Below are 13210 nucleotides of genomic sequence, written 5' to 3' on the forward strand. Positions count from 1 at the left end.
CTGGTCTCGACAGGGTGCTTTACCAACCCGGCCTCGTCTCACAGATGAAGAGACTGAGGCTCCAAGAGGTCAAGACCCCGGGTTATAACAAGGCTTTTTGACTAAATTCCATGCTCTTCTCCTTCCACTCATTTCTGCTCAGTCACCAGCACCCCCTTTCTGCCTTCCAGAGCCCCGTTTCAATTAATGTGGGGTTGGGGCCAGATGGGCTCCCTCCTGCTCCTTGTGCTCCTTGAGGCCGCGGGGCCTAGGCTGTGCTGTGCTGCCACCTGCTGGTGGGAAGGCAGGCTGAGGTGGGCACCCACGGGCTGGCGGTCCCCCGGCTCCCCAGCTGTCCCACCCTCGGTCACACATTGAAATCTACGAGGGGACCAGCAACTCGGGGGCACAGGCTCCATCCCGTGTGTAAGGAATGACCCCTGTGAGTGGGAGCGCTGCCCCCTTGGCACAGCTGGGTCTCAGTGTTCCCCAGCAGTGCAACTAGGACAGCCCTTGAACCCGATGTCTTCCTCTGGTGACGGCACCATAGGACCTCCACGGTGCTGCCTGAGCGGGAGACAGGAACGTGCACCTCCCACCGCAAGGCCCTCCAGACTAACTGCACCCATGTGACCTCGCTGCATGTCCCAGCAGCTCGGTGAAGTGTGGGGGCTCCTGCAGATACAGAGGCTCAGAAAGGTTAAGCGGTGTATCCAAAGCCACACAGCTGGTAAAGGACTGGAGAGGCTGACAGCTTCCATCCAGAGCCCTTCTTCTTCACCATGCTGCTATTCTGACCTCCCCTAAATCTGCTCCTGTGGCAACCCTCCCATTTCCTTCACCTTGGCCTGACACCTGCAGGCCCCCGTGCCCGGCCCTGGCCTGCTCTGTCGCCTGCACCTGGCCTGCCCCAGGCTGGTGCACTTGGACCTGCTATCTCCCCAACTGCCACTTTCCTTCTTTGTGGGCTGCCTCTTGCTGACCCTTGGAGACTGCACTGTGGAGCTCAGTCCCCATGTGGGAAGGGCCCCACACGTTCCACAGTGCCTGCCTCTGTCTAGAGTGGCCGATGGACCAGACCATTACTCGGCCTGCCAGGCCATGGATTCCCTAAGCCCTGGACTGTCAAGTCTGAATCCGCAGGGCCTGTGTGCACTAAATGGACAGATGGACAAGTGAGGGGCAGGCAGCCTAGCCCACCACTCCTGGGCGGCCCCTCATGTCCCAGCCGGGCCTCAGCTTCTCACTGCTCTTAGGCTGAGGCCCTCCCACCTCTCCGTTTACAGCATCAGCCCCTCAGAAGACCCATGCAGTGGGAGACTGGCGGGTGACACTTCATTGCTTTTACAGAGAACTTTGCGGCCCCTTCCCCAACCCAAGTCAGTGAGGCCACAGAGGAAAGGCAGGGGCTGGGCCTCAGCAGCCTTCCCCTCAGATGTCTTGTGGTACCTCTGGTCTTCCCTGGGGCATTGCCTGTGGCCCTCTGGCCTGGCAGGTGTCACCGCAGGTTCTCTTCCAGGTCAGACAGTGGGTACTGCCGAGTCCCCGCTGGGCTCCCCCCACCCACAGATGAGCAGAGGCCCCACCCCAATGTTCATGTCTTCGTGGCATCGGGGCTGAGGGGATGGAGTGGGGAGAAGAGGGGCTCCTGGCAGGAGAGACTTACTTAGAATGCAGGGGAAGAGGGGATCCTGGCCTGGCTGATCTGGGGGCTGCCAGCCAGGCTGAGAGCTTATTCCTTTCTTGCCTGAGTTAGGGAGAGTCTCCTCAGAGCTTCTGGACGGTAAGAGGGGGGAGCCCCCCGTGCTCAGGTCTTCTCCCACAGCTGTGCAACCCACCCTCTCCTCACTGTCTCCACAGTAGGCTACGGCTCCTGGTTTGAGCACGTGCAGGAGTTCTGGGAACACCGCATGGATTCAAACGTGCTTTTCCTCAAGTATGAAGACATGCACCGGGTGAGTTGCTGCAGGAAGCGGCCGTCCATGGGGCTGGTGGCCCTCATTCCAGCTGTTCCTAATGCCGGACTGTCCGCTGTGTGCATGCAGGGGGTATGCAGAGCCCACTCACCCCACCAAGACTGCCAGTGGGGATACCCGGGGTGCCCTGCACAGCCACTCCAAGACCCTCGTCTCGGGTGAGATTGGGATGCAGAGAAGTTCCCTGATGTCCCAGAGTCCCCGCTGGGCTGGTGATGGAGCTCTAGCCTGTGCTCACCCACATGGGCCCCTCCTCCCTCCCCCAGCCCCTGGGCAGTTCCTGGGCTGTGTTTTCTGCAGTGCTTAGAAAGCCCCTGTCCATCCCTGTTCCTTCCTCCACAGTGGAAGAGGTACAGCTAGGCTCTTCCACTGTACCCCCTGCTCTCGGGAGGGGACGGCTTAAGGATCAGGATGCTGAGATGGTGGAGCTCCGATTGAGCCCCTTGTGGCCAGTTTTCTGTATGTGGCAGCTCCTGACCACTGTGCGTTGACTGAGTCAGTGGGTGTTTCTGTGTGCCCAGCATAGTCCGTGGCAAGATGGATATCCACAGTAAGTGGTTAGCTATTGAATGAATGTTCACTTGCTGTGTGCCCAGCCCTGCCAAGGCAGAGGCGACAGGGAAATGAAGTAGGGCCTTGCCTCTGCCCTCAGATCGCGCTGTTTGAACTTGAGCACATGGCATTGTCTCCACTGTCATCATGAGCGCTGTCCTGGCCACCATGTTCACTCGGAAGTGCTTTGCGTGCACAGCAGGTTGAACTCGAGGACAGACTTGCCCTCCTGGGTCTGTGTGATGCATCAGTAGAGGAACACTGACGACATTTCTCCTTAACACAGACACAAACCTTTCTCCTAACCCCTCTTCTCTCACCACCAGAATTCTCTTCGCAGCTCCACTTGACTGTGAAACCCCTCAAAGAGTTGTCTATGCTTCCTGTCTGCACTTCCTCTCCTCTCCTCCGTTCTTTCTTTATATTGAGATGTAATTGCCACACCATAAAACTCACCCTTTAAAATGTACAGCTCACTGCACCTTTGCCACTGTCTCCTTCCAGAACATTTTCACTGCCTCATTCGCATTCTCTCTTGGACCCATTCCAGTCAGGCTTGCCCTGCTGTCCCCCCAAACAGCTGTGTTGGGGGCACCAGTGACCTCCACTTGGCTCAGCCCAGTGGTCCTAGAGCTGCCTCACGCCCCTGGCTCTCCCGTTCTCTCCCCTTTGTTGGTGCCCCTCCCCTTGTGTCTCTGAGGGTGTGTACACCCCTGGGCCCTGTCCACAGGCTGCCCCTCACCTCCCTGGTCATCTCAGCCATTCTTCTGCCTTAAATAACATCACCAGACCAGCTGTGTGCCTCTCGAGCGTGCACTTCCCATGGCCCAGTCCCCGGAGCCACTCAGATGTCTGGTATACATCACATACTTAGTGTTTAGTCTGAACTCCGGAGCTTTCCCCTTAGCTCCTCCGTCGCTTCTCCCATCTGCTGGTTTATGGCACTAACACCACCCGCTGTGCCGCCTGGGCAAAAAAAACACCTTGAGTCATTGTCAACTCCTCACTCTCTTTCACACCCTCTGTCCATTTTCCAAATCCTTTTGGTTCTACTTTCAGAATATCCCTTATCTGACCATTCCTCCGCAGTTCTGCCCCTCACTCCCCATCCCAGGCAGCATCTTCTCTGCCCTGGATTATTGCAGTAAGCTCCAGCCGGCATTTCCGCTTCTTCCCTGGACTTCTTGCCGTTTCCTCTCAGCACAGCACCTGCACCGATCCTGCTAAAACAGAGCACGCCCCTCCCTGGCTCCCATCTCGGCCTCAGCCAACCCTCAGGCTCTCAGACCGTCTGACTCCACACTGACTTCCTGGCTGTCCCTTGAACCTGTCCAGCAATCTTCTGTTTCCCAGTCTTTTTGTTTGCTGAGCCCGTCTGGAGGCTCCGCTTGGTTCTGCCCGTCTCTGGTGTTGGGCAGGGCTCAGGGCTGCAGGACCGTGATGTTGGCGAGGGTCCTGGGTCTGGGGGTTTGCTCCATGGGCACAGTGCTCTGTGGCATTAACACCTCCTAGGTGTGCAGGCATGCGCCCAGCCTCCAGGCATTTTGTCTGCGAGTACTCGGTTTGTGCACCTCATGTTTGCCGCAGTGGGTTCTTGGGCTCCTTGGCACATCCAAGGGGTGCTGAGTGCTAGGCCCTGGGGATTCGGTGGTGATCCAGGGAGATCGGCTGCCTGGCTTCAGAGACCGTTGCGCGTGCAGGAAGGAACCTCTGCATGTCTCCCCACCACCAGGTGCTTTTCTGTGGGTGATCTGGTTTAATCCGCATCGTGAGGGAGGCAGGCCAAGTGAGGCCATGTAACACCCATGGCCATGTGGCTGGGGTGTGGCTGAGCCAAAGGGGCTTCCGAGTGGGGGGCTCTCCACCGTGCCCACACTGCCTCCTGTCTGACATGTCTCATTGGAGGACCCTGCGAAAGGGACCGAGGATAGTGTGGTGGGGCGGAAAGTGTGGCCTTGGCTCTGCTACTTACCTGCGTGAATCTGTCCCCCCCAGTCGCAGGTGATGTCAGATCACACCTGGGCTCTGGTCATCCCCTCAAGCCTGTTTTGTCCTTTGTGAAACAAGGACTCGATGGCCTCCGCCATCGCAGGGTGGCTCAGAGGATTGTGGGAGGGCTCTGTGCCTGGCACTCGGCAGATGCCCCGTAAATGCCAGCTCCTTGTATTACTGTTGCTGGTTTTGCTTTTTTATTGAGGTAGAACTTTGAAGTGCACAGATCTTAAGTGCACAGCTTGATAATCCTTTACATGTGTACCTGTGTAAGCACCACCCAGATCGAGATCTAGAACGTTCTAGCACCTTCCCAGTTAACACCCTGGTTTCCAGTGGTGCCTGCTATTCTGACCTCTACCACCACAGATTAGTTTTGCCTGTTTTTGAACGTCACGTGAATGGGATCATGTGGTGTGTGTTTGCGTCTTTCGCTTAGTGTGTCCGTGAGAATCTCCTGTGTTGTGTGTAGCAGATTTGTTCTCTTTCGTGTCTACGTGGCATTCCATTGCGTGAATATACTGCAGCTTGCTTAGCCGCTCTGCAGCTGCTGGTGTTAGGGCTGTTTCCGTGTGGTTGTGAGTAAAGCTGTGGGGCACCATCCTCAGTCTCGGGGGACACAGCATTCTCTTTTATGGGGTACAGCCCCAGGAGAGGACTCCCTGGGTCGCAGGGCACACGTGTCAGCGTTTATTACCATGCCTGCCTGTAACTCAGCGACGATACCTTAGCTGCCCACAGCCACTGGGACACATGTGTGTCTGCAGGGCTCAGTTTTACTCAACTGATGAATAACTTGAAACATTATTTCAGTTTTAAACCAAGTGCAGATACACGAGGGTGTGGCATGTGGGATTTACAAGGACTTCGAAGATGAAACACAAACTCTCATACCTGGCTGCCCTGGGCTGCGTCCTCAGTCCCCAAGGGCTCGTCCCCAAGGGCATCGCTGCCCACCCCTCAGGACAGACCCGCCTGCTGCAGCCAACTCAGCACCACTGTGGGCCCAGCACCACCAGGCGGGGTTCCCGAGGCTGTGTTTATTCTCTTTTTAAAGACCCCGAGAATGGCCTGGAACGTCTTGAGAGAGACTAAGTGACCAGGTCACATTTTCGGGAATGAAGTTGTCTCCATGAGGCGGCCCTCACCACCCCCAGGTTGTGGGAGGGCCCAGGCGGTTCTCCAAGGAGCCTCAGGAACAGCCTCGGTGCCCCTGTCGCCGTGTGCGCCGAGGGCCTCGTTCCCTCCCCGCTCCTCCCACTGCACGACCGCACCGCTGCTGCCCACTGTGCCCCGAGCTCCACGCTGGCACCTCTGCTGCGGGGCACCCTCACCAGCCCCAGAGGAGGGGCCATGCTGACCCCGGCCGACCAGCTGGATGGGGCAGTGCTGGGCCTTGAACCCAGCCACGGGCCCAGCACCACGGCCCGCGAAGGCAGGTGCCGCACTCCCTGTTGATGGGTGGGTGAGATGCAGCGCAGGGCAGGCTTGCCAGCCGCCCAGAGCTGGGAGTCCTGGAATTGGGGTGGAGCGAGGCTGCTGGATTCAAAGCTCAGTGCGGCCCCCATGACTGTCCCCTCACGTGTGGCTGGACACAGGTCACCAGTGCAGGTTCTGTCCCTCCCTCGGGCCAGATGGGGCGCCAGAGGTGGGAGACAGATCAGGACTGCCCATCGCTCCAGCATCTGAGTTTCTAGGCCGGCTGCATCCCCCCCATGGCTTCCCCACTGAAGGCCAGCTTTCTTTAATTGCTCAATTGCTTTTTTTTTCTTATTAGAAGTACTCAACGATAAGGCAGGTGAAGGTGGGCTTTTTTTAGTCGTTTGTGCATTCTGCCACCCTCTCCCGTCCTCCCAATCGAGTCGTGCATGTGTGGGGGGTGTGAGCTCTGCGTGGCCTGTCTTCCCCCTGAGAGCACTTGGTCTGGTGGGAGACAGTCCCGGAAGCTTCACAGGCGTTCCCTTGGAAGTCCAGAGAGGAGCCGACCCTGAACCAGCGTTCCCAGAGCGTTTTTAAGGTTCAGGAAATGTTGCAATGAAGAAAGGAAGCAGCCTTCTTTATCGTTGGACTTCTTTATCCCCTTCAAGAGAGGAGCCACCCCCACCATTTCCCTGATATGTGTGACTGAGACGCTGCCACCTCTGGGGACTTCTGTGGACAGCTTGGGGGTCCCAGCTGACAACTGTTGTCCCCTGATCGAGAAACTGGGTGTGCCTGGATGTTTCCCGGGGGGGCAGTGGGGGCACTGGGGCCCATGCCTCCTCACAGGGGAGGTGGCTGGGGTGGGGCCTGTCTGAGGCTTCCCCTCCTGAGTGCCCTTAGGTTCCAGCTGACAGGTGGGAGGAAGGGAAAGAGGACAGTAAGCCAGATTGTGCTCCTGACACAGTCCTGAAGTAAATTTTTACTCTTGTTGCTGTTTTAAAATTACCTCCTCCATCCAGACCTCGTGTCTGCTTTGGAATTCCGAGAGAGACCTGGGTTTGCGGTTCAAGCAGGTCTGCCCCTTGATAGCTGAGCACCCGTGGGCAAGCACTTCCCCTCTCAACTCCACATCCAACAAGGCTAACGTCACCCTCATTTCGGGGATGAAGCAAGACAAGGGCGTTGAACGTGCCCAGCGTGTGTCCAGCCCAGAGCCCATGTTTGCTCCCAGGCGCTGCCTCACAGGGTGCCTGTACTCTCTGCCCTTTTCTTCCAGGACCTGGCGACGATGGTGCAGCAGCTGGCCAGATTCCTGGGTGTGCCTTGTGACAAGGCCCAGCTGGAGTCCATGGTTGAGCACTGCCACCAGCTCGTGGACCAGTGCTGCAATGCCGAGGCCCTGCCGGTGGGCCGGGGTACGCACCTCTCCCCCGCTCCCTCCCAGTTCCCCTTCCCCCCAGCTCTCTGGACCTTCATTTACCCCCTGGGCCTTTGCATCAGTAGCTGGTTGTCCCAAGAGTCGTTCCTCACAAGCCCCCTGCAGAGTCCATCCCCGTTAGAGTTAGAGAGCAGGCGCACAGCAGGTACCCTTCCAGGTGGTGCTAGCATCGTAACTGAGCAGTGTCGTACTCAAACGCGTGACCACCCGGGGTGTGTCAGGCTCTGTGGAAGGCCAGTCGTTTTGGGGCAGAGGGTCTTCCCAGATGGCCTGTGATCACATGCCGCCAGATGACCTGGAGGTTAGTTCCACTGCAGAGGCAGATCCAGGGCCTGGTGTGGCACCATGACACTGCACAGCACAAGGCTTTGGATTCTGAGCTAGTAACTGGCTCTGGGAGAGTTGGATGGAGTGGGTGGAAGAAAGCTGCTTTCCTTCCTTCCTTCCCCCAGTGGACAGTGTGACTGAGCACCTTGTAGGTACTGATGGCACAGGCTGGGGATGACCCCACCTGAGGGAGATGAGTGTCAACAGAAAGTCCAGAGCCCTGGCAGGTGGCCATGCAGGCTTCCCAGGTGCAGCAGCCCAGGATGGGGGTCATCCCCAGATTTGCTGGTGTCGCTCTCCCAGTCCTTCAGGGCTGGTGGTGGCTGCTTGTCTGGAGAGCTTGGGAACATTCGGGCATTGAAAGTCCCCAGCTCCCAAGGTGGCAGCTGAGGCCATCCACACCACCCTCTTGGGAAGCAGGGAGATGCAGCAGCTGGTGAAGCGATGGAAACTGGTCCCAGCTGCTTGGTCTGGAACTTCCTCAGGTGGTGAGAGGCGGGGGATGGTGGGAGGGTGGGAGGTGGGTGGCCAGACCTGCTGGGCTGTGGCCTCACCCTCCATTTCCCCAGCACATCTGAGGTTCAGAGGGGAGTTCTGGGGTTGGGCAGGAGACCTGGGCTCTGTCTCGGCTTTGCTGCCTGCTGGGAGTGGCCCTGGCTCTTTTCCCTCCCAGTGTGAAAGGGTCAGAGGATGCCTCCCCGAAGGTCAAGTGTAAAGTGCCCATGAGGCAGAATAGCTCACTCTTTCAGGATGGAGTTCACAGAAAACAAGAGCTTGTGATTCATTTCCTGGCTGCATCTTCACAAATATTTATTATTTAAAATTTATTTGCTCTTTTTGAGTTTTGCTTTCACTGTGTTTTGTTACCCTTGGATGTGACCTTCCCCAAAATACCCCTTTTGGTTCCTTTGTGTGGTGAAGAAGTGTCAAGAACATACTGTGTGCCCATATGTTTCTTCCCATGTGTTTACTTTATCATCATTTACCTTGGTTTTGCTTCATTTCAGTTCTTTGATTTTGTTTTCTTTTAGCACATTGCCTCTTTGCTCAGAAGATCTCCTTGAGTTGGTGAGAATGCAGGGGCTTGAGTAGCCAGCCACATTGCTTAAATTTGATTCATATCACATCATAAATTGCACTGTCTTGATTCCAAACCCTAAACCAGGTGGGTGACTCCTTTGATGAGCTCTCAGCTGCCTTGGCTGAGGAAAATAATGATGGAAAACTATATTTATAGTGTGGTTGGTCTAGGAGCTTCTAATTTTGTCCCTTAGGTATCATTAGAGGGTAGCAGGAACAATTTATCTTGGTTGTCTTCTCTTCTAGAACAGAGAGGCATTACCAAAGAAAAGATCCTTGCCACATTGAATACATTAGCTCAACATTTGCAGGGCTGCAGTTTCCTACCTGAGGCCCTGCAGGACAAGGACAGCTGTTAATAATGGAGCTAATGAAGGACACTTGCCGGGGACAGGGAGAGCAGAGTCAGAGCTCTGAGCTCTGAAATGCAGGCAGTAAAAAGAATTCCAAATACGCATTTCAGTCCCCAGAGGTGGCCATTTAGAAGCAGAGATAACTCTTCAGGCCAGCCGGGAGTCCCCACCGTGACGCTTTCCAAGTCACCATTCATATCTGGCCAGAGTACCTTAAGCTTTTGTAATTAGCAAGGAAGGTGGACTCAGCAGCTTTTTTGTCATTTTTAGTGCCTTTTCTTTTTTCTAAGCTTTTGTTAACAAATGGGCAGTGTGGCGCCTGCACCTTGGTCTGCAGGTTCAGTGCTTTTCGACTTCTGGCAGGGCGTGTGCTTGTTTCCAGCCGCACCTTGCTGAACCGTGCTGGTGGCCGGGGGTGGCACACGGTGCCCTGGCCCGGTTTGGTGTCGGGGAGCGGAATTCCTGCCATGATGCACGTTTTGCATTGGGTCTTGAAAGCATGTTTATGCTGTAATCGTTTTATTCGCTTTCAATGCCAGTCCAAGGTTTGCCTACATTCTTGAAATCTCCACCCTTGATCTGGCCATGGGGACATCCTACTCACCATAGAGTTTTCTGCTTTTTGGGTGTTTTTTTTTTTTTTTTTTCTCAAATTCTCCAGAAGCAAATGAAGTATTGATGGAGCTGTTGAGCCATGAGTGAATAGTGAGGTCACAAAGGACTTAAACTCCCAGAGGGATAGTTATTAGACACCCACTTTGTGCCGGGTGCTGTTCCAGGTGCTGGGGGCTCAACAGAGGACAAGAGGGAAAGTTCCTCTCTCGGGCCTCAGGCCGGACTTCGTGTGTCGGGTTCACTGAGGAAAGAAATGACACCAGAAATGGGTTGTTGGTTTATTGACAGTCTCTGAGAGAGGTTGGTTCAGTCCAAGTCCTGCCACATTAACAGTTTCAAAAATGTTTGGGGGCCAGGTGGTCTGTGGTTCAGATGGCCTGTCCTGAGCCTGCAGCCAGCTCTCAGGGGCCCCAGAATGGATCACAGACCCATGGCCAAGGCTGCCCATGGCTTGATAGCTGGCCTGACAGGAGGCGGCTGCAGCACATTCTGCTCTGGTCTGTTTCAGGACGAGTCGGGCTGTGGAAGGACATCTTCACTGTCTCCATGAACGAGAAGTTCGACTTAGTGTATAAGCAGAAGATGGGAAAGTGCGACCTCACGTTTGATTTTCATTTATAGTAACTGAAACGCAGACTTGCATGCTCACCCAGACCCTCCACTAGCTACAGTCCCGTATGCGTTCATTTATTACTTGCTGGACAAAGTCTGGAAGCAGTGTGTGAAACAGTGGTGGTGGCAGTGGGGAAACAGTGGAGAAATTGGAGGATGTGTGATTATTTCCAATTCAAAGCAGCTATCTCACCTTTAGAATTTGAAGTCTCTCCATGTATGATTGGAAACATTGTAATAACTGTAGCTGCAGTGGACTGTAGGATAAGTATAAAGTATGTAACATATGCAACCAGAATGTATACATTTTACAGCTCCTTATCAGTTATGGTATTTTATAGAACTTTTCACTGGAAATCTAAATAAATGTCAGTGGTAAACCAAATAAACTTTCTTTTCTGAAGGGAGTCAGGAGTGAGCCACAACCGAATGGTAGAAAGATCTCAGGGTTAACTGTATTTATTTTTGTAGTTCTATTATCTAAGGCACAGCTATTCAGTTCTCACTTGGTTCTGAGATAATTGTGAGAACAAAGAATGAGTTGGGGTATTGGGGGGGGGGTGCAGATTTGTTTATTCTCATGGGGTTCGGTTCTTTGGAACCTTCCTGAAACAAAGCAGAAACTGTTGACTAGGTATTTTCGGAAAGGATGCAAGAGACTTCCAGTGGATGGCTCTAAAGGCCTGATTTAGAGAAATTGCAGAACATTCCGAGAGGGAAACCTGGAACGGGAGTCCAGCAGATGGGAGGAGAAGGCTGTCAATAGTATTTGAATGCAGTGACTAAAGAGTCAGCTACAAAGTGACTGAAATGGGCTCAGAATTTGAGTTTAATTCCACGGTCTTTATTTTTGTTTCCTGAAGCAGTAACCTACTTTTCCTGAGCAGATGCCTAACAGTAAATTTCTGAAAATCCTGAGTCTTGATCTATCATTCCTTTTGTTCAGTCCTCAGCCCTGGGGATCTGTTTTGCAAGTTAATGCCCCGTTTCACTTGGATCAGGGTTGGCAGTTCTGCTTTAGCCTCTGCGTGCCCCAGACCTCAGTGTGTCTGAGGGAGTAGAGGTGGGAGCATCACCACCCCGTTGCCTGCCTGACTTTCTGGCCCCAGTGTGGCAGGAGGAGCCACAGGGAGACGGCCCCGGCAGGAGCAGAGCCGCAGGGTGGTTTATGTGCGTTTGGCTGCCTGTTATTTATGTGGTTGGGAAGTGCTCCAAGTGGCAGTGAGAAGGGTGGCTTCTGTGTGAAGGGTCCCTGTTCTGGTGGCTTCCTTTGAAACAGGTGCAGATGTGTGCTTGTGTTTTATTTTTTAAAGGAGACGCTGTGACACAGCAGGGGGAACATGGCATTGCATGGTGGGCTTGGCAGCACCTTCCCGTGTGTATCTGTGAGTGAGGCTGCTTTCTGTGAAATTTCATTTCTATTTTTCTATTTTTAGTACTGTATGGATATTATTAAGCACTATACATCATACTTCTGTGCTTGCTTGCATCTTTAATAAAGACACGTTCCATGCACTGTGTCGAGCCTCCGTGCTGGTGGTTGGAGAAGGGGGTCCCTGTGCAGCCCCCTCTGCACTTCTGGTCCCCATGACTGGCAGCCCCATCGACGCCCCTTCCCCTGGCCCGACTGCCAAGGAAACAGGCCCATGCCAGGTTTCAAGAAGGCAAATTTTGCCATTTCACTCAAATTTAGACTTTCCAGAGGTTGAATTCCCCTCCTATTTCCCCGTTCATCTTGGATCTTTTAATAATGGAAATTGAAGGAAGGAGAGGAGGAAAGAAAGTGGGAGGTATTTTGGATCCAGACAACCTGGGCCTTCGGAGTCACCACCTTGGCCTCAGGAGAGGACCTTTCCAATGTTGAGAACCCTGGTGTGTGCTAGAGATCTCACCTGCGGATTGCAGTTCATCAGTAAGGAATTCCAAAACTCTGTCTCCCGGTTCCTTGTGGAAGGGAAAGTCTGGCACATTGTTTTATGAGTATGCTTGGGTCTTCTGGAAATCCTGTTTTACTTTCAAATGGAGCAATTCTTCTAGGCTTTCAAGTGGAACCTAGAACCTCTTTTGGTATCTGGGATTAACACAGACCCAGGTTAGTTAATTGAGAACCCAGTCTGCCTACATCTGTCCCCAAATCATTATAAACCACATAAAACAAACCAACATTGAAGTCAGTGAGTCAGGAGGCAAGACAGTACAGTACATTGGGGGTGATAATCAAATGTCTGCCGTTTCCCTGAATAGATGAGATTTCGTCTCGTTACATGCATTTGTTCACTCAGGACATACTTGAGTTCCTGTGCTGTCCCAGGCTCTGTTCTAGGCACGGGAGGTGCAGCAGTGGAGCAGAAAAACCCCTTCCTTCATGGGGTTTACATCCTGGTGGGGAAGACAGAGTCTTAATTAAAAACACTAAAGGCAGGTTCAGGCTGTAGTGTAGGATGTGGGAGAGCAGCAGGATAACATGCCGGGGAAGGGCGAGGTGAGGCTGGGAAGAAGTGGAGCCCAGGCAGGAGGGTGGGGGGAAACCAGGCCTGGAGCCTTCTGGGGGGATCCTGGGGTAGGGTGTGGGGGGGACACTGCGGGGCAGGAACTCAGTCAAGGGGTGGCCAGGATCCAGGTCATGCAGGGTCTCAGAGGTCATAAGAGATTGTAGTTTGGGCTAAGGGTGAAAAGAAGCCACGGGGTTTTGATCAAAGGCACATGGATGCCCGGAAGCTCCCCCTGGCGGCCATGTGAGGAGACTGCAGAGCAGGAGTAAAGGAAGGGGATTTTAACCCAATTGTGTGATTCTCCTGGAAATGGGGGGCGGAGGCTGTGGAGCATCCCTAGGGGTCCTCATTATCTTAACAGCCTATTCTAAG

The 13210-nt window shown here is 54.0% G+C and overlaps 1 protein-coding gene across 1 annotated transcript in view; it reads left to right on the forward strand.

The window, feature by feature from the left end:
* Positions 1–11866, forward strand: part of SULT4A1 (sulfotransferase family 4A member 1) — a 30251-nt gene extending 18385 nt beyond the window's left edge. Inside the window, exons 5-7 of the mRNA XM_037846511.1 lie at positions 1840–1934; positions 7198–7336; positions 10243–11866. Coding sequence (XP_037702439.1) covers positions 1840–1934; positions 7198–7336; positions 10243–10355 — 347 coding nt within the window. The 3' untranslated portion in view covers positions 10356–11866. The remainder of the gene's footprint in view (positions 1–1839; positions 1935–7197; positions 7337–10242) is intronic.
* The last annotated feature ends 1344 nt before the right edge of the window (positions 11867–13210 follow it).

This window comes from Choloepus didactylus, chromosome 8 (assembly GCF_015220235.1).
Source record: "Choloepus didactylus isolate mChoDid1 chromosome 8, mChoDid1.pri, whole genome shotgun sequence".
In the NCBI taxonomy this organism is placed as follows: domain Eukaryota; kingdom Metazoa; phylum Chordata; class Mammalia; order Pilosa; family Megalonychidae; genus Choloepus; species Choloepus didactylus.